Genomic DNA, 20,229 nt, shown 5'->3' on the forward strand with positions numbered 1-20,229 from the left:
AGGATTCATCCTGAATTTATTCATTTTTTCATTTTCTCAGGCGGCCTACACCTTTGACGCAGGTCCCAACGCTACTCTGTATCTCTTGGAAAAAGACGTTCCGGAAGTTATCAGTATTCTAAACCATTATTTTCCCACAATTAGTCTAGGCGATATCGGCGTCGAGTATCTTAAAGGCATTCCTGTGCAGCCTGCAGCCGTTTCGGAGGTTCTTTTTATTTTCTTTTCGATTACCTAAGTCTTGCATCCTAAACACAAAGTCGATTTTTAAATCGCTTTTCATTCATTTCAGGATTTATTACGTCGGATTAACGCTGAGCGACAAAGTCCGGGAAAACTGAAATATATCATTCATACGTGTGTCGGTGATGGGCCGAAAATATTGCATGAAGCGGCCGACCATCTTCTCGATCGTAGTGGTTTACCACTGAGGAGGAAAGCTTAGGGAAAAAAAAAATGGAAATGAAATACCACGGGGGTCGAATGTATTTTTTGTAATTAAACGCACATAAGATATTTTATTAAGAACGCCTATTACGTGGTCAAATTGAGTCTCAGATCCACCTAAATCAGAATCGTTTAGCATATCTCGTTTGACACGGAAACGTTATATTATTAGTCTCATTAGCCGAATTTTTCGATTTCAGTTAAACGGCAGATCGACGATAAATAGCTTGTCCCACTTATCGACTATTGTCAAATGCCTGTAAAATATCGCGGGATTAGTCAATTTTTCACCGCGCAAGCGGCAACCAACGATACACGGTCGCTCTTGCGCATGCGCAATTCGTTAGCCGCTTAATCAATTGAAGGGCCATTGTTGTTGGCATTTTTACCGTTGTGTCGGCACCGAATTCGTCGCTGTCGTATAGAATATTAGTACCATCGAGGAATCAGTGCCCGTTGATACTTCCTTCCAGCACTGATCAGCCGAGAAAACCATGAGCGCGTTGCATCTGAGCGCTGGTAAGCCGCATTCAAAATAATTAAACACCCAATGTCGCAAGAATACCGGTGTTCGATTTTATTGCTTCAATTATCAGCAGTCAATGCCACGCTGCGTCGGCACTGACACGCTGTTCTCTGCTCCTTTCGAATCTTTCGTAATTTAGGGTGATTCATCACCGCGTATACTTATCGGCATGTTCTCGTTCTACAAATTCTTGCCTATCTTAATTTATAGCAATTATACCTCAAGCATGTAATCTTTTTCTGATAAAATTGAAAATTTTTCAACTATACTTCAAGGACTAACTAACTGATTGTCTCGAGTATAGGTGAATAATGCGAATGGTATTCCGGAGAACATTCTCAGCTTATTAATCAATTAACGCTTATAAGACGAAGAATGTTGTTTAATATTCAATTCATCTTATGCTTAGTCAGGTTTATTTTTAGCGCAGACTAAGGACAAATATTGCTAACTTTTATCGTATTATAGTCTATTCAGCTGATGTAGTGTCAAGGCTTGCGTTATGATAGTTTTCGGGAAAAAAATTAAATGCCGAGAACAACGGAAAACATCTGTTAACACGGGGTAATTGGCTTTGGTTTTCATCTTTCTAAAACCCATTTGGGTTTATTGATCATCAACAATTTGCTGTAACAATTATTCGGTCAATACAACACAGATCAAATTAGCAATTTTTGAAAAAACGCATGATATAATCAAGGTTTCAGATTTTGCATACGTTTCATTTCAAACGTCAGAGTCGTAAACTCATTAGAAACGGAACTATTATCGCTCAAGGAAAGAAAATTTGAGTAAAATTTTTAAATAATCGAAATCAATTTAAACTTCTTCTCCCAGAAAAGATATTGTAATTTCTTTTCTCTATTCAATGGGCCCCTCTCACAATACGGGAAATTGTTTTATATTTAAGGATCTAACCGGCCTGCTCCAGTGGATGGGAAGGCACGTTTATACAGTATGAAATTTTGCCCCTATTCTCATAGAGCAAGGCTTATACTTACGCTGAAGAACGTACCTCATGACATAGTAAACATAAACTTGAAATCAAAGCCTGAATGGTATTTTGAGGTACGTATATATTTTTTTTTTCCAATGTTCGAATCGGTATAATTTCGCCTGTTTACATAACACGTAACACAAAGACAAGTTTTGTACACTGATTTGAATAATTCTTCTCTGCAGATTAATCCTAATGGAAAAGTTCCCACTTTCGTAGATGTTGACGGAAAAGTGGTCGACGATTCTTTGGCTATTGCCAATTATTTGAATGAACGTTATCCTGAGCCACCTTTATATCGCGAGGAAACCAAGGCTCGTGATATAGAGCTAATTGATAAATATGGAGTGGTATGATATTAGTCATCAGTTTCTCAAAAATCAATAATCAACCACAAACGTATCTTTTAACGTGACCGATTATTACTATCGCTAAGGTAGTTCTGATGTTATAGATAACTAGCCTTTTTGGTGCCTGTATTCACAAAAGGGATACTAGACCACTACAAGAAATAGTTGGGGAAATAATAGGACACTTCGTAGCGTACGAAGAAGAATTGGGAAAACGGGGGACGATTTTCTTTGGAGGTTTGTACAATTGTAATATAGAATTTCATAATCCGTATTTCTATAATAAACGAATTTTAGGAACTGAACCAGGGATGCTGGACGTTTTGATGTGGCCATGGGTAGAGCGGGCTAAAGCACTTCCACTGGCTTTCGACCAGCCATTGAATTTCGACAAAGAAAAGTTCCCACACCTCGTAAGTTTGCTAAATATGACTTTGATCTATCTAATGGTCAGTGAAAAAAAATTACAGTATAGCTAATCACAGCATTTTATGTTGTAGATGAAATGGATAAACGGTATGAAAGGCCAAAAGTTTGTACAAAAAAATTTTGGCCCTTTTGAAGCTTTTGCCAAAGTTATCAAAGCTCAGGATGACGTTGACTATGACAGCATTTAAATTAATTCCTCAATTACAAGATTCCGTTAATTTTCTATAAAGCATGTGATATTCGTAACTGTATTCGATTGATCAAACTAACCCGATACTCGTGACAATAAAATATCAATAGAACTAAATTGGCATTAATATTTATTATATACAAAATTTATTGGTAGCAAAAGTGATCCCGTTTGATTATGGAACAGCTTATTCTAGATTGCGTATCTCAACTATCGGACGATATTTTTATTTTACGATCTAATAACTTTGTTATCATTCCATGATTTTCAGGTTTAAATATAGATAAATTATTCCTATAAGGAATAACACGATCTCTCATTTTTTTAATACTATCCTTGCCAGAGTATAAAATTTTATGCAAAATAATACTTATGCATAGATGTACACTTATAACATCCACGTCAATTAATAACTTATATTGTCAAGGAATGACATATGATTCCTTTAAAATTTTAATAATTTACAACGACTGGAAGACAGTCTAATTACAAGTTGTACCATGTGTATGAATTCAATACTTGATAACGCCCTGTTATCTTCGATTTCATGTACACAAATGGATGCTCAATCGTACCTATTATGTGGTTACCTCTTATTGTTTTGACGGACCAGAAACGTTTGCCTCTGCTTGGCTGGATGTCGGTACTTGCACCACCGGCTGTGAAGGTACATTTGGTTCTGTTTGCTCCACGACTGTACAAGGCGGTGCTTGACTAGCCGAGGGGGCGATTCCTCAGGATGAGTTTATTTCCTCAATGTTGAGGTGGGCAATGAAACGAAGGCGCATTTGCAGCGCAGGCCTTAGTCTGCGAATTATGCATTCAACCTCGTTTTTCATCATATCACCCACAAACATGTATTTGATATGGTATCTGTTAAAATTTTTATAGTCAAGAAAAATGATAGGTTGTTTGGTTCTTTGAAAAATATTTGTACTGATTAATTCTCCTGATAACTCTGTAAAAAGTATTATTTAAAGGATACAGCAAGTCGCAAATCGGATCCATATATTTGAGATGAGCTTGAGAACGGTCCGCTTGTTCAAGCATTTCATACAGACTAACAGCGAGCTCAACGACGCATCGAGGTCTCTCTGCATTAAATCGTGCCAAAGTCGGTCCTATCAAGTGGCAAGCAAATATCAATTGCTCTTCGCTGTTGACGACTGGTTGCAATTTTTCTTTGATGAATCTGAAGTCATAATCGGTTTGATAATACTCTAAGAACAAATATAACTAACAAATAACTTGTTTTTTTCTTACTGTGGCATAGTTGTGATTTGACCAACTCCTGCATGGTGCCAAATGGAATGTGCCAGAGCTATCATGTAACTATATTTGTTTTCCAATAACCCATTGTGAGTAATATTAAAATTGAATATTTGAAATGGAGTTAAGTTGCTATATTGCCAGTTTGCCAGTCCACGACTCGTCACTGTTTCCACAAGGCGCTCGTGGAGGGCTGACCAGTAACACTCAGGTAAAGCAGCCAACAATAATCCTACGCAGTTGATCCACATGTGTATCTGTTCTGATGGTACAACTGTATATCTGTTCAAAAAATGATTAGCATTATTTGCAATTGAATTAAGAAGCAACCTTTGTTCATATCAATTACCGCAGCCTGAATATCATCTTCGTTTTTTGATACTTGTTACTTACCCTTTGGCGACAACATCAAGCAAAGAATTGGCTATTAAATTTGGAGCAACAGGTACAGCCATGAGCTCCACGCAGGTAACATAAAGAGCATGCGCAGCAGGATTTGGAAATTCATTGAACCTCCAGTCAGTTGTTGGGAAATGTGCGATCCCTGACATGGCTGTGAAGTGATAGTTGAAAAAAATTGTGAAGTAAAAATTAGAATGAATAATGCGAAAAAACGTGAGATTAATCGAAGATCTTTTAGCCTTCTTTCCGGGATAAAATTACGTCTGTCGAAGGAATGCTACTCACTCTCAACGATACGACGCACAAGTCGAACATAATAATCTAATTCTGGCACCCAGTTGACTGCGTCGTCAGGAGATCGCGTCATGTATAGCTGATAAGCTTCGGATAGTGCCCAATTGGGAGCCCGAATATCACACAATGAGCCAAGCACAGCAGAGACTAGGCGTCGCTTCAGTGCTGGCCTTTCCCTAAGTTTTCTTTCGTAGTAATGCAGCGTGTTATAAAGGTATGTGACAGGTCGATCTGTGAAAGATATTTGTTTGTTGACTGTTTGGAAGAGTATTCATGTCTTCAGTTAGACAAAGCCCTGTTATATACCAACCGTGAAATTTATAGAGACATCCCAAGTGTTCTAGTAATATTTCTAAACTCTTAGTAACTGGGGGTATCTCGAGATATCTGTGTATCACAATGTCGAATACTGGTAAGAATCGTAGGCACACATTTCCAAAGTATACAGGCAGACTTTGGTACTGACTGGGGCCTCCGGTGGTTTGTTCCATTATTCCTTCAGGAGCAAATTTCTCTGGGTATTTTCGATGAAATGCGAGATGCTTTTCATGCCAATTTGATTGCTTCCAGTGCTCTGGAGAATTTTCTTTTGCAAATTCTTGAACGCGGTTCCGAAATTCAACAGCTTTCAATAAAAGCAATTGGATAATGAAAAAGCAAACTTGAGCTTCGCTGCCTTCTTGTGTTCGTAGTGCCTGAAAAATAATTTTTCAAAATATGATTTCATGAATTCAAAATGGTGTTGAAATTGTTTCCAAAGAAAATTATTAATTGTTAATTTTTTACCAAACAGAGCACCAGCCTATCAATTGTCACAATGTTGTATTTCCAGATCATGTCATTAATGGTATCAACGCATTTGTTCACATGCTGACCTCCGACGCTGTTAGCAAATTCAAAAACTAAGTAGTCGCAAAATTTTCGAAGATGCGCTGAAAGAGCTCTTGCGCCAATTCTTTCCAATATTCTGAAATTATGGATATTAGTTTTACGCACGTCAATGGTTGAGCAACTTTTTTCTGTTCCATTGAATATTCTCTGTCTCATACTTACTTATACGCAATTGGACTTATACGATCTGTTTCAAATATCATTTTCCATAAGAGACATAGAAACAAGGGTGGTGTTCCGGGCACAGAGAAATGTGCTATTATATCATTTTCATTGCTCATCGATGCCCAATTTCTATATTCCTCTTCGACTGCTTTCTGTACCAACATAAGGAAATCGATCAGTTACAATGTGAGGAGCACAGTAATCTCATTTTAAAATGACCAACTTTCTAAACTCATTAATGCTTTCAAGATTCTACGTACTGCAATGACCAAATAATAGGTGATTCCTCACCTTGATCTGTTGTTTGTTTTCCTTAGGAACACTATTTTGTTGGAAAAATTCATTCAATACTGGAGGAAAACATTGGAGAGTATGATTGGCCCACGAGTGAGGGGTATTTTGCATGATTGTATTCAGCAGTTCCTTGCACCATGTACCACTCAATGAATCTGCTCCTGTCCCTGAAACAATGGCTCAACCATTTTTCACTTGCAGTTTAAATAGTGCAGATAAACTGATACCTCAACCTTTGCGATATGTACGATTATACATAACGTGTATTTATTGTTTAGACAAATTTATTATAGTCACCTGTGACATGCATTGATCTTGCGAGTGTGAGAACTAAAGCTCGATTCAACTCTTCAGATTCAGCAGACACCAGCGTTTTAGGCTCTGATAAAAACCGGGATAATTGAGGTTGCACTTCGGCAGATCCTAAACCAGTTATTAGCCTAAGAGCTGTACTTTCAACGCTGCAAAAATATTGTGAGTAACGTCATCGATTATAGTAGAACATGGTACCTATAATAACATTGAACAGTTGGGTACTTGCCAGAGATGGAGTTGGGTTTGATTTGTTTGTGGTACTGCGGCGAGACTGTGAAGATGAGACAACAGCTGAACTCTGTAATGTGGTTGAATATGATGCATTCTGTAGCTAAACATCTCGAGCAAAGTATACAGTGTTCCCCAAGCATGAGATTTGAATACTGTGGGAAGCAGTTGACCTGGAATAGAATTCGAAATAGTGATTATGTGTCGAAGAGGTGTTTGAAATTAAAAAATAACCCAGTGTTACTCACTTATGAAGCCTTTGATTCCGAGGCTTTCTATTTCAGTGTACACCAGCAATCTGCTGTAGGTCTCGACAAGGGCAGGAGCAAGAGCCATGTTGCTTTTAGATTGAGCTAGTTTGATAACGTGTGTAACAATACTGTGAATCAGACTCATTTTAGAATGTACAGTAAGAGAATCTAGAATGGACATAGACAATGGCGTTGTTGGTCCATTTGCAAGAGCAGCATTGCTCTGTAGTGGCTGTAAGGGTTGCTGCTGTTGTCCCTGAAAATTATAATAATAAATTTTCATTTCACAAGTACACATAGTTATAAATTTTTTTCAGTTTAATGTCACATTTGCTCAAAAATCACCTTCTGTGTGCCAAGAATTGTATCGACAAGTGCAGCCATAGGTCTACTGAAGTATTCTTGATTCGTTGAATAAGCATTGCACAGTAAAGCGATGCGATAATCAGATCCCATACACAATGATGTATTTGGCATAACTAAATGTTGTAGAAATCTATAAAGAGTGTAAAAATTTAATTCAATAAATACGAAATGGCCGCTGTAAGGAAAAATAAAATTTCAGTAAATAGGTACTTGTCGAATTTATGAATACATATACAATAATTAACGATACGATGAATTGCACCAAAAACGTCACATACTCATGATGAACTTTTAGCGTGTGTGGGATCGGCCTGTGAATGTTCAAGTGCTCGGATTGCGCTTTTTTAAGTAAATGAATCCATATACACGTGATGGCCATTTGATGTGTGCACAATGCCTGACTGAAATCAGGAACAGGTAGTGGTTCCTTTTCGGGGTATAATAGGTCATACAGTTTAAGTACTGGCAGAAAGTTAGACAGCTGGAATAGAAAAAGAAAGTGATGTATCGTATGCAAATATTCCAAAGCTACAATGAAGTAATTTTGTTTTTTCAGATGCGCAGATTTGAGAAAATTATTTTAATCCTTACCGGATTACGCTGAATACTCCCAGATATAAACTGCAATAGGACCCACATCAGATGATCACGCCCCTTTCGCAATTCTCGACCAGCTAGCTGAAAAGGTGGTCAAATGAGAGTCACAGTAAGGAGAAATATAACAAGTAACATAGCTTCTGTTTTACCTTGTCATGTATGGCCATCACAATGTTGGGAAAACAAGCAAATTGAAAAAGTACGAAGTATATAAGTTGAGAAGAAAGGTGTAGCCACAGCCAATGATTCGCAACAGTAATATCTGTTCCCTCAGTGGGTGGTGGATCATTTTCGGATCGCTCCATAGCCAGAAGTACCAATTCAACCAGTTGTTCCTCCAATGCTACGCACCTCTGTTTGTGCTAGATTTACATAAATTTTTACCGAAATTAGTTACCAATGCCATTGATCGTGTGACGTATATTACGTTTTTATTCAATCAAAAATATTCTTCGCCTGACTGAATTTGAATATATTACACCTGATAATGAATTGATTAATTCATTCATCGAACCTGTTTCTGGAGGCCTAGCATGGAGCAAACCATATCTCTGCTGTACGGTTGTTCCAAGACATATCTTAAAAGTTCGGTTTGAGGTTTTAGCAAATCTTGATCGTAGGGTAAATTGCCTTTGAGGGAGAATTTAAGGGTCGTAGGATCGAGCCTCCATGGGTTGATGACATGGTCCGCATATCCAGAGTGCTCTACTACGGGTAGCATTTTTGAGTGCCCGATTATAGACACCATTTGCGCAGTGGCTCTGAAACTCTCGACAAACCCAGAGAGCAGTTTTGCTAATTTCTATTTAAGAAATAATACATTATTTTCATTTGGTAAGCAAAATAGAAAAGCACTTGCGATTCTAAATCGTGAACATTGTCAAGCATTAGCTTGAGATTTTTTGAACTCACCCAATGCGGCCAATTCTTATTATCGGGATAGGCCTTCTGTATTTCATTAACAATAAAATAGCCAGGCAATAGACATGCATTTCTGTCAAATATATATTCGATAACATTTTCCAGCGCCTTTAATTGCGGCTGTACAGATGCGTTAAGTCTTGCTGGTATCGTTTGTGCCTTTTCTCTGCAGCCCTGTGAAAGATCATGGAAAAATTTATGAGTATAGTCATTTTTCAGCTATGATTTCAATCGTGTAATATTTATTCCACGATATATGATAGCATAGAAATGACCACCCGCCTTCATTATTTCTCTGACACCTTTGTAATCCACTCCTCCAATGATCCGTCTGATGAGGTTAAAAGACTCGACCCAAAAATCCTCTTGCTGATACTGCAGCTTATCACAGCTGAGGATACATTCGCAAACCAATCTGGAAAGTCGTTAAATGATGATAATGAATTTATTAATTGTTAATTTTCTTGCGTCTCCCGTAGCTTCGTACCTTGCAGGTAATACGTTACTCATGACCAAGTTCTCCAGTAACGACAGAAGAAGTTGTAAGCGACTATGATTCGTCAGCGCAGCAGCCATGTTAAGAAATTGTCTAACGCCATTCTCTTGTTGTTCAGTATTGAGACCTGTCATAGCAGATGTTAATTCTGACTGCAATCCTGCTATTTTTTCAATTTCATTATCCAGATGGTGAACGAGAAAACAGCTGAATGCTTCTTCGATAGGTTCCACTCTCTGCGTGTAATAAAAATGCATAGCAATTAATTGTTTGATGGAAAAACAAGTCATACCTTCGACAAATAGTGCAAAATGCAGAAGTGCAGTGCTGAGTGAGAATATCGCGAGTAAGGAGATAAAACTTATTGGAAATGTGGGAGGACTATTGAAGTAATGTCAAACCTAAAAATTCACTTACAAGAATGTCATTGACGATGTTCGATATTTGCGCCTCGTTACTCATTTTTAAATAGCGAATATTTACAAGTCGCTGTTCTACGTCAAATCTCTCTGTCAAATCACTTAGATATATGCATGCGTCGGATGCAAAACAAACTTGTTAAAAAAAAAAATCATCGACCTAACCTCGTACGGTGTAAACAGATTATTCTACGGCTTCATTCAGCAGTTTAATGAGGTGTGGTGCAGTATGGTCGAGGTGGGGATAAAAGTCTGGGGCAAATACGAGTGAAAACTGACTGAAGGAGGCACTGGAAGGAGGGGAGAGCCGGGAAACCACGCGAGTGGCGCTAACTCGGGGAACTCCAGCGGCATTATCGTCCGAGAATTGCAGCGATTGGATCTAATTTACTGCTGTCTATAAAAATTGCTTCGCCTCGCGTAGTTTTATTTCCCGATGTTTCCGCTTTCGACGTGGTTTTTGCGGCTTCGAGTTCGAGCGAGCGAGCCAGTGAGATTTCTTATCTAATTGTAACATGTCTAGGAACGGTTCGAGTGTAGCTGAAAGAAGTTATTAATTAACGATCTCATGCTGTTATCGCAGTGCATTGTTTAGCGAATTTTCAATTGGACCATGAGTGTCGAATCCTTATGCTCAACAATCATAAAAACAGAGGAAAGATGGCATATTAATTGAAAAATATTGAGTAATGTGCAAAAGTTAACTGTGAAGGTAATTTGGGACAATTATACCATTAACCATCGGTAGAAAAAAGATTATTTCAAGAAATTATTCTGATTAATGTGATATTTGATGAAATTTTGAATTAGATGTTTCAACGCCACCTTTGTTTTCAAGCTGAAATATATGCTTGAGATAAGTAATTTGCATTCTGATTAGCAGCTAACTTAATTGCAGTTGAGAATATAAACGTTGACTGGAAAAATGAGTTTTATTGAGTCTGAAAATCATTTTCAAGCCGTTGGTGCATCGAAAGACTTGTTTTGTGACAGGATTTGGTATTTTCATTGTCATTCTACTATGAACAATTTCTTTTGCAGTACATATCCACACTTTGCGATGTAATTCTGGCGTCGAACCATTCAAATGCGGTGTTTCGCGACGGTAAAAATTCGATAGGCAGTGGAATCGATCTGCATTGCAGTCAACTTCAATCGCAATTCGAGATATCGATGTACGGAAATCTCATATCTGTGTTTTCAACTTTCAAGCACGATAAACGTTGCAGCTGTACGGTTAAGCGAATTGGGGGAATGAGAACTGTAATTTAATGATATAATTGATAAATTGATATTAAGTAATCGTTAGTTTTTAATTTTTCGTAATCTGATAACATTAATCAAGTTTGTTCAAATTGTGAAAATGTTTTCTCCTATCTGGATAATTAGAGAAATTTATAAATAAGTGTGATCACATGGGAAAAGTGTCAACGATCAATAACATAACCAAAATGAAGTGACCAAGTGATTTTTGCGGTAGTTTATTTAATCGGATTTATCATTACTAAACCATGGTGTCTGGTGATGTCGACAAATTCTTACCCGAGCCTGACAACTATGCCAAATACTTTCACGAGCTGTTCAGGAATATAGCGGACATTCAAAGGTATAACCTCTCAAACCGTTACGTTTGTTTACCCAACATTTACAGCGGTGACTTCATCTGTCACGAAAAAACTCAATATAAAACTTGACGATAGTACTCATCGTGTATTTTTATTCGCAGGGGAAAGGGAGATTGGAAAAAATCTAAGAAGTCTAAGACCGCCAAAAAAAAAGACAAGAAAAACAAGGTTATCTTAATAATTTTAACAAATACTTACATTTCCACGTTTAATAGAGCCTCAAATTAAATTGATTATATTTGTTCAAAGCATATGTCGTTTACACAATAACAGTAGCGGAAAATATAATTCCAAAATAGAAAAAAAAAACTTTTGAAACAGAATGGAAGAAAATAACTATGTTCAGATACATGAATTCCAGTTGGATGTGAATGGCGACGTAAGCTATAACGGTCCTCCAGAAGTAGAGCTACCCAGCAATGCATCGGCCTTTGCTGTTTTTGCCAGTGTAAGAGCTGCCGTGTTGGAGAAACATGCCAGAGCTACAACCGAGGTATTTAGAGCTTCGAGCTGCAGTTCACCGCCTTTGCCCGAGCTCAGCGATACCATTGACAGTGACAGTGATGAGGAAGTTAGGATTTCAGCCCCACATAATTTACCAAAGGTAAAAATGAACTGTTCGTCCGATGGAAGCTAATCCCCAATTTGCTTTGTTCAAAATCCTTTCATAACTTTAGGAGCTTCTTACGATCAATTTGCAGCTGATATATGATATGATTGATAAAAACCATTTGTGAGTTTGTACAGAAAATTTATTTATCCTGCCTATGGCTATTGCCATGTAAGGTTATTGGTGTCGGTAATAGCCAGAGGCACAGAATGACATAATACTAGTACCAAGGTCCTTGGATAATGAAAGATATCGTACATATCGAATAGACCATTTTAAATCTTTGAGAATAAGGTACAATCATTTAACCGTTAATCGTATCTGATTTCAAAAAATATCCAACGGTATAATGTGTTTTTTCATAGATTGTCGGCATTGGATTACGTAGTGTATTTACATTGATGCGTGAAAGTAGAACCGTCGAGCCTCAATTATGCACAAAAGCATTATGTGCATTACTGGACGTATTGCAAGGCCAACTTCCTGAAGGTCTCGGATCTGAGCCTGATGATGTTGTTGGTAAGTGACAGAGCTGCTGAGGGTACAATGAGAAAACGCATGTCCTCAGATTTTTGTAAAATGTAATTTATTTCTTTCAGATCCACTTTTCGATCTTTTATTGGATCTTGCAACGTCTCATGGACCTGAGTCGGCGACGGCTAACGATGGCAGTCACCTGACCGCAGTTGCTTGTGCATGTTTGCTGAGTTTGGTTGTAGTTAGAGGCGATACTGGTCAAATTCTAGCAGCTACTGCTGCGCTACTCATGTGCCCACGAGCACTGGCTGCTCAAAATATTCAGGTGAAATACATATTCTTATTAAGTGACCCTGGTGTATGTCTGTAGGTTCAGACAATGTGTTTGCCTTTTGAATTTCGTCTATTAAAATTCTTCAATTACAAAATTCTCTCACTACAGATGCCATGCGTGTTGACTGCATTACAAAGAAGTGTCCATAGCGTTTTGCTTGGTAAGCTAGCAAGGCCTGATTGGATAACACATGGAGTTCCTAAAAGTTCTAAGATTAATACATCTACGCTTAAATTACCAAATGAAATGAGTAATGTTGTGCTCAATGGGAGAAGTTTTGTAAGTGATGGAAAGTACCTGTATTTACACACCTGTCGTGGGTTGTTGAAGATTGGCAGTGGACATGGTGGAACAATTTGGGGGCATCTATATGCTCACAAAGCTGACTTTTACCCAACAGAGACCGGATGGCTTGGATTTGCAAACGTTAGTTCAATCATATACATATTATTTACACAATGATTTGGCACTCTGTATTTATTTACATTTATCTATATATTTCTATTCCAGGGACTGTTATATTTTAAGTGCACGCCTAGGAAACAATGCGAATTATTGATATTAGATACGGAAACTCTGATGGTAAGAGGCGTGGCGGTATTAGAAGGACGTGACTGGCCTGCCTCCGTTATGTTCTCTGATGGAGAAAATTTGGGCATGATTACTGCAGCCAAAGATGTGAGTTCACTGGAATATGTAAGCAGAAAATGAGAATACTCGATTTTTGAATATGCTAGGCACTTGTAATTAAATAAAAATTGAATCCCGCCGGCTTTTTCTACAGGAGGGCTTCGTCGTTCGTACAATCAATACATTGAGTAATCCTGTGACAGTCACATCCGAGCTACCACTGAAATTGGCGAGAAAATGTGTCGATGTCATTGGTTCAGCATCGTTCGATGAAGAACAAAATGTACATACACTGAGTATTGGATGCGACGATGAAGTCTTGTTTGTTACAGCAGGCAAAGAATTTGCCCTGCTGAGAACTGTTACTGGAAAGGTAATTTTGAAACACCATAGACTGCAATTGATTCCAATATTCATAATGATTTGAAGAATATTCGCTCGCATGCAGCAAATAACGAAGTTATGCTCATTTCCGCTGTTTTGCAACAGGTATTATACAGTGGGAAAGGAAGCTCTTTAGGGATCAAGGGTAACGGAAGGCCTAACAGGTGGTCAGAGTTAACTCTGGGAAAAGGACCACGAGTAACTCACATTGCTGCAGGCCACGATGGTCAGCATGCCATTATACTGCTGGAAGATGGATCTGTATTATTTGTTGGAACTGCAAGGCGTGGGGAAGATGGCGATAATAGTGGGTTTTATTTTTTGTGTTTCTCCATTCATCTCACTGCAGTTTTTCAAGCAAATCAATTCCATTTTCTGTACATCCAGCTGCGATTCTTTGTCATAGTCTGTCGATAAAATTTTCAGATAAGGCTAGACGGCAGCCAAAACCAGTTAAACCAAAGAAAATGCTCAAAGTTGAGGGACAATTTATAGTAGATGCAGCATGCAATAATGGATCAACAGCATTAGTAACGAAAGACGGCTCTCTGTTGATGTTTGGGAAAGATGCAACGCACTGCGACAATGTTTCCGGTGTTGTTACCGATTTGAGTGACGTTCACGTGGCACATGTTTCACTTGGAAAAGCTCACGCCGTCGTTTTGACCAACAAGGGACAGGTTTACACTTTCGGAATAAACAATAAAGGACAATGTGGAAGAGACTTCACAACTACTCATATTACAAACAAGGAAGTTACTGTTGTGGCAATGGAAACCGGTATCGGGGAAGACGAACTGATTGTTGCTGAAGAGGGTAAGTAAAGGCATTTTTTGGCAAGCTGCTGGAATAGGTAGCAAAATGAACAAAAGTATAAATTACTTGATACACAATATTGCTTTGTACACCTTGGTTGCAATACCAATAGCTTGTCAAAAAATGCCTTAAATTGAATAAATCGTTACTTTTAAACATTGTCAATGCTACAAGGGCATACAATTCACGTTTATCAAATCAATTGTAGATGGTAGAGGTCCAAGCGATGAATGGGAAGAAGCAGCTGGGATGTGCCCAGCAGGGCAGCATCAGTGGAGACGTAGAGTTTGCATGGTGTGCACTGTGTGTCGAGAGTGTACCGGATACAGTATAAGTTGTCTGAGCAGTATTCGTCCAGATCGAAATCCTGGCCAGTAAGTAATTTAACGAAACTGAATGTTACGTGTTGTTTATTTTTTCAGGAAGTTGCCGCAAATTTTTGCAATACCCCTGTTGAACCATGTTTACGACATACAAAGTTCGCAAGTTTTGAATGTTCTTTTATCTCGCAGAGAATGCGGTTGTGGAGAAGGTGATAGTGGCTGTGCAGAGTGTGGCTGTTGTCGTATTTGTGCAAGAGAGAGCGTCGATAACGGTGGCGAACTAGCAGTATTGGGACCTTCCGGAGTTGGCGATATAACTGATATGATGAGACTAGACGTGATGTTTGGAGGTAATTCTTACGCTCATTATTAATCCTATATGTAACTGAGATACGTAAGTAATTATACTTACGTCATTTGGCTATAAAAACGTGAAATTAAAATAATTCTCACTTCAGCGCGACATGGGGTTAAGCTGCAAGATCATTTACAAAAAAGATTCGAGGAGAGACGGCAGAGACAGAGAGGTAAACCAGGTCCAAGTGTGACGAAATACGCTATGAAAATTAAGGGTGGCAACAACCAAAGATCCGGTAATTTATTAATGTTTTTTTTTTGAGTGATTCTATCGACATTTTGAATATGATTCAAATATTCACACTGTGTCGAAAACTTGTTTCTGTAGCAGGGCCAAGCGTCATTCCTCTGAAGGGATCTGGAGGAAAGGGTGCCATAGCGGTACCCACTAATGTTCAAGCAGAAGAAGGTATTGGTGGAAGCGATTTGGAGAGAGGAGATGCCGCTCGAGTATCCAGCCTTCCAGCAGCTAAACTGTCGATACCAGCCGATAGTCCTGTTGTACAAATTGCATGCGGTCTCCATCATACTGGTAAGTGAACGAATAATACAATTTGTTCGAATATAATGTTTGTATCATAATTCTAAAACAACATTTTATTTCTCCAGTTCTTCTCTTACAAAATGGTCAAGTTTATACATTTGGCAGTAATATATATGGACAATTAGGAGCTGGAGATTTGATAGCTCACGCTGGTCCAGTTCAAGTAAAACTGCCCAGTATCGCATCCCAGATTGCAGCTGGCAGTAATCATTCTGTCATTTTAACATCGAAGGGAGAAGTTTACACTTTTGGATCGTATCAGGTGAAGAAAATGTCTTCTTTAAATGATTTATTGGATTCCAAAATCTTCTCAGCGTAAGAATTGTGAATATTTTGGTAATGTCGAATTACAGAAAGGACAATTGGGTATGAACTGGTGGAGCGGACAGAATGACGCCACCAATGTTAGCTCTCAAACAAATCGTAGATCTGAAAGATCTCAGCCATGGCATAGCTTTCCTAACATAGTTCCAAACATCGGACCAAGATGGGGACGACGTGCAACTTGGGTCGGAGCATCCGGGGACCAGACATACATTAAAATTGATGAAATTAATTCAATCAGCCTCACAAGAAGCACAGTTATGGCGAATAAAAACAGTATCAGTGAGTATGATATTATTCTTTCAGATAAAAAAAAAAAAATGCTGCCCCTGAGATAGATTGCTGACACAATTTTCTCTGTCCGATTTTTCAGTCTTACTTCCGAATCAGAACGATCATGCAAACTCTTTCAAATGTCTTGTTATCAATAAACGAGATGGAAACTGCAACAGCTACAGCGGTGCCGATCAAGTTGACTTCAGTCACACAGCGAGCTGCCTAGATCCTCTCTACAATGTAATCTGGAGTTTCAATCCTGCTAATAATGAGATAAATTGCTACAACGTTATATCGACGGAAGCCCGTTCAATTGCTGGACTTGATACGTCTATACTCAGTCCTGCGTTGGCATTACCGGTCGTTTCAAATTGCTTTGTGACAAGATCTCAAGCTGCGATGCACCTTCTGGGATGTCTTGATAGTCTGACACAGGCTCAAGACGAGAAGTTGGTCGTCGTAGAGGAACACGAATGCACTCAAACTTCTCAGGGAAAAGTTTATAGCAGAGAAGATTTTGTCACGGTTAGCAGATTCGAAAGTGAGTACAGTTTACAAAATTTTACTTCTGCATTAAAGTATAACTGCTTGTTGGGCAGGACGAATTTATATTCAATTTCATACAAATTTACGACTCTTTATATCAGGTCATGGCGGCGGTTGGGGATACTCTGGTCACTCGATCGAAGCTATTCGTTTTATGGCTGATACGGACATCTTATTGGGAGGTTTTGGTTTATTTGGTGGTCGCGGGGAATATACTGGCAAAATAAAAGTAAGCTGGATGCAAGTTGTATTATCTGTAAAGAATTAATAGCTATCCTATTTGTTGATTTACAAGATTCATTAATCAACTCCCATTTAAATGTGACAATCTTTTGCACAGCTCTTTGACATTGGTATCGATGGTGGCGATCAGGAGACAGATGGTGAATTAATAGCGGAAACTGAAGAGATTCCTTATGAATGTGGACCCAGACAAAAATACCCGATGTTATTTGACGAGGTGATACAGTTGCAGGCTAACAGATGGTATGTTGCATGGGCTAGAGTCAGTGGCCCCTCTAGCGATTGTGGGTCAAGCGGACAGGCAATGGTTACAACGGAAGACCAGTAAGTTGATGATAAAAGATTCCATTTGAATTATGTAACATCCGTCATTGACAAAAATAGAAATTTAATTTAATCACACAAATTTCAGGGTACTATTTTATTTTAAATCTTCAAAGAAATCCAACAATGGAACGGACGTTAATGCTGGACAAATACCGCAACTGTTATACTGTGTTATTACACCGGAAAATCAAACTCCAAACAGACAAAGTGATCAGGGAGAACCCATATACATATTGAGTAGAGAGTTTAGCAGAACTGTAACCAAGGTACGTTTTCTTTTTAGGAGATAAAAAATGTGATTGACAGAGTTATTTATTAAGTTGCCAGAATGAGAGAAGATCGAAAATGGTCAGCGAATTGATAAAATTTTGAAATTTTTACAGGAGTGCTTTCAATCTTTGATATCCTTGCTGCAATGGAGTTGGAATACTCTGAAAGCTGGCTTGTCTGATGTGGCAGTTCATGTATCCTCGTCATCGCATGCAATGCTGGAAATGGACAGGCTCGTCTACATCAGTAAAGCCAGTCTCAGATTACTGCGAACGTATACTAACGAGATTTACCCAAATCAAGGTATGAGAATTGTGTCTTCACAAAAGAATCAAAACTTGTACATGTCAACTATTCATATATCTTTAATGTTGGGCTATATTTGTTATCAAAATTTTTTTGATACAATATGTTGATATATTATTTTACTGGAAGTTTCGATTAAACTTGTCCTCACTTTACAGTTGTGAAAAAAACCCCACCTGAATCCGTAAGATTGGCAGAATGTATCGGAGAAGTTAGAGGACTTCTTCGTCAAATACTTTCCGATGTTATTCCAATCACTGTAAAGAATAAAGGCAAAACACGGTCTACCAAAAGTAAGTAACTCAATGATACATGTTCCTTATATTGAGCTGTAGACAAATGTTCGTTGTGTCTACACAAAATTTTTTTTATCTTGCCACAGGTTCCACGAGTTTGAGTTATAAGATGACAGGAACCATTTTTGACGAGTGCCACAAAACTTTCGTTTCCTGCTATCACGCATTTTATCCCACAGCGTACCTGAAGTGGACTTCACTTTGCGACCTGTTATCTGAAATTGAGAAGGTAAACATGATTCTTCTAATAACGATGAGCGTAAAATTTCACACATGGTTTAAAATTGCCATTTTAAACTGTCAATATTTTTCTAGGATCAGGGCACTTCTTCGAAGGATCGACTACTGTCGGCAGTTTTGGCATCCCTCTGCCACCCATCTGTTAGACTTCGCTGTACTTTTCCAATATTAAACAATGTAATGGACAGCACAGACAGTATCAAGCGGCAATTGAGTCCGTCTGATAACGCTGGTTTGCCAATGATGAACTCGACGGAAGCACACCACTATCCTATCCTTGTAGAGCAAATAAGCTACAAGTCTCAGATCGAAAGTTCGAATAGAGGATCGTTAAATTGGTCCTTTCGCGAGGTGTTAGACAGACTGTTGGACCTGGTGCTTATACCAGTACGAAAAAGTCTTTGCAGAGAGAAATCCCAGTCCTTGCCGGATTTGGTTCTACACTGTTGTCATTTGTTGGCAAGAGTTATAGCTGAGTTAGCTTCTCAGTCGAGTGGAAACGACAACGAAGTACAAGGAGCCTGTGGTCGACTGATGTACACCACACCGTCCAGATTCACAAGAACGAATCAGAGCAGATCTTGGAACACTGGGAATGGGTCACCAGATGCCATTTGCTTTTCGGTTGATAGACCTGGTATCGTTGTTGCTGGCGTTGGGGTTTACGGAGGTGTCGGTGTCTATGAATACGAATTGGAGTTGTTGGATGACGTAAGTTGAGAGAAAATCGTGATAGGAATTACTGACAACAAGCATCTCTCATTTGATCCCATCTTTTATTACACTTAGCAAAATAATACTGGCAACGATCCTTCTCACACTCAGCGTTGGAGCAGTCTGGACTTTTCAAGGGGATCTTTTGGCCCGGAGGATTGCGTCAATGACGTAGTGGAGTTGAAGTTCGATAAGCCGGTATCTATAAAAGAAAATGTGAAGTATGCTATACGCTTACGCAATCGAGGAGGAAGAACTAGCAACGGTGACGGTGGTTTGAGCGTTGTGAAAGGACCAGATGGGACCACATTTACATTTACCGCGTGCTCGCTGAGTTTCAATGGTACGACTTCATTTGTAAAGTTGGACGCTCATTGGCTTATTTACAGTGTCATTGATTTGTCACATTTATTATTTTCTTTCTCATGTCATCAGGCACAACTCAAACCCGAGGACAAATTCCGCACATTCTTTACTACTCGAATCCGCAAGATTCGGAAACACAACAATCAACAAAAGCGATGGCAGAATTGCAGGCCCGGAAATGCACACTGGCAATGACGGCGACGATAGTGCAACGTGCTAATGAAATTTTGTCTCTGGCAAGAGAAAGGGCCGAAGATTTTTCCTCCAATGAAATTCTTGGGAACGCAGCTTTTGTCACGACTCTTCTGCCTTTGCTTATGGCTCACATTAGCCCGCTAGCGACTTCAGACCCGCGGGTAATCAGATGACTGACT

The 20,229-nt window shown here is 38.8% G+C and overlaps 4 protein-coding genes across 7 annotated transcripts in view; 3 read left to right on the forward strand and 1 right to left on the reverse strand.

Moving 5' to 3' along the window:
- Positions 1-528, forward strand: part of Mvd (mevalonate diphosphate decarboxylase) — a 32,075-nt gene extending 31,547 nt beyond the window's left edge. For all 3 annotated transcript variants that reach the window (XM_046612303.2, XM_069133560.1, XM_046612302.2), the window contains 2 exons: positions 41-208; positions 293-528. In XM_046612303.2, the coding sequence (XP_046468259.2) occupies positions 41-208; positions 293-445 (321 nt within the window). In that variant the 3' untranslated portion in view covers positions 446-528. The remainder of the gene's footprint in view (positions 1-40; positions 209-292) is intronic.
- Positions 529-667: 139 nt separating this feature from the next.
- LOC138190444 (pyrimidodiazepine synthase) lies at positions 668-3,056 on the forward strand. Its single transcript, XM_069133561.1, has 6 exons — positions 668-966; positions 1,884-2,041; positions 2,156-2,320; positions 2,425-2,557; positions 2,618-2,733; positions 2,821-3,056. The coding sequence occupies exons 1-6, from the start codon at positions 942-944 to the stop codon at positions 2,935-2,937; spliced, it is 714 nt and encodes a 237-aa protein (XP_068989662.1). The 5' UTR covers positions 668-941; the 3' UTR covers positions 2,938-3,056.
- MED23 (mediator complex subunit 23) lies at positions 2,450-10,055 on the reverse strand. Of its 2 annotated transcripts, none has more exons than XM_046612292.2 (21): positions 9,846-10,055; positions 9,420-9,664; positions 9,215-9,347; positions 8,924-9,106; positions 8,526-8,813; positions 8,161-8,373; positions 8,006-8,092; positions 7,693-7,895; positions 7,394-7,544; positions 7,046-7,304; positions 6,796-6,970; positions 6,552-6,715; positions 6,252-6,421; positions 5,958-6,112; positions 5,691-5,871; positions 5,215-5,599; positions 4,896-5,135; positions 4,602-4,761; positions 4,203-4,490; positions 3,925-4,131; positions 2,450-3,812 (listed from the first exon to the last, which is right to left on the reverse strand). In XM_046612292.2, exons 1-21 carry the CDS (start codon positions 9,888-9,890, stop codon positions 3,674-3,676), a joined length of 4,071 nt encoding a protein of 1,356 aa, XP_046468248.1. In that variant the 5' UTR covers positions 9,891-10,055; the 3' UTR covers positions 2,450-3,673. The 2 variants fall into 2 exon arrangements, with proteins under 2 accessions (XP_046468248.1, XP_046468247.1); XM_046612291.2 differs by having other exon boundaries at positions 6,252-6,433.
- A 461-nt stretch (positions 10,056-10,516) lies between these two features.
- hiw (MYC binding protein highwire) overlaps positions 10,517-20,229 on the forward strand; it is a 165,264-nt gene continuing 155,551 nt past the window's right edge. Inside the window, exons 1-27 of the mRNA XM_046614088.2 lie at positions 10,517-10,559; positions 10,889-11,453; positions 11,574-11,640; positions 11,834-12,076; positions 12,448-12,601; positions 12,682-12,884; positions 13,002-13,319; positions 13,404-13,571; positions 13,678-13,896; positions 14,013-14,214; positions 14,334-14,723; positions 14,932-15,097; positions 15,236-15,396; positions 15,505-15,639; positions 15,732-15,935; positions 16,013-16,209; positions 16,301-16,553; positions 16,645-17,088; positions 17,195-17,322; positions 17,434-17,660; positions 17,749-17,929; positions 18,047-18,236; positions 18,398-18,532; positions 18,622-18,764; positions 18,851-19,486; positions 19,565-19,832; positions 19,925-20,211. Of these exons, the coding sequence (XP_046470044.1) occupies positions 11,359-11,453; positions 11,574-11,640; positions 11,834-12,076; positions 12,448-12,601; positions 12,682-12,884; positions 13,002-13,319; positions 13,404-13,571; positions 13,678-13,896; positions 14,013-14,214; positions 14,334-14,723; positions 14,932-15,097; positions 15,236-15,396; positions 15,505-15,639; positions 15,732-15,935; positions 16,013-16,209; positions 16,301-16,553; positions 16,645-17,088; positions 17,195-17,322; positions 17,434-17,660; positions 17,749-17,929; positions 18,047-18,236; positions 18,398-18,532; positions 18,622-18,764; positions 18,851-19,486; positions 19,565-19,832; positions 19,925-20,211 (5,814 nt within the window). The 5' untranslated portion in view covers positions 10,517-10,559; positions 10,889-11,358. The remainder of the gene's footprint in view (positions 10,560-10,888; positions 11,454-11,573; positions 11,641-11,833; positions 12,077-12,447; positions 12,602-12,681; positions 12,885-13,001; positions 13,320-13,403; positions 13,572-13,677; positions 13,897-14,012; positions 14,215-14,333; positions 14,724-14,931; positions 15,098-15,235; positions 15,397-15,504; positions 15,640-15,731; positions 15,936-16,012; positions 16,210-16,300; positions 16,554-16,644; positions 17,089-17,194; positions 17,323-17,433; positions 17,661-17,748; positions 17,930-18,046; positions 18,237-18,397; positions 18,533-18,621; positions 18,765-18,850; positions 19,487-19,564; positions 19,833-19,924; positions 20,212-20,229) is intronic.

Source organism: Neodiprion pinetum, chromosome 2 (assembly GCF_021155775.2).
Source record: "Neodiprion pinetum isolate iyNeoPine1 chromosome 2, iyNeoPine1.2, whole genome shotgun sequence".
NCBI lineage: Eukaryota > Metazoa > Arthropoda > Insecta > Hymenoptera > Diprionidae > Neodiprion > Neodiprion pinetum.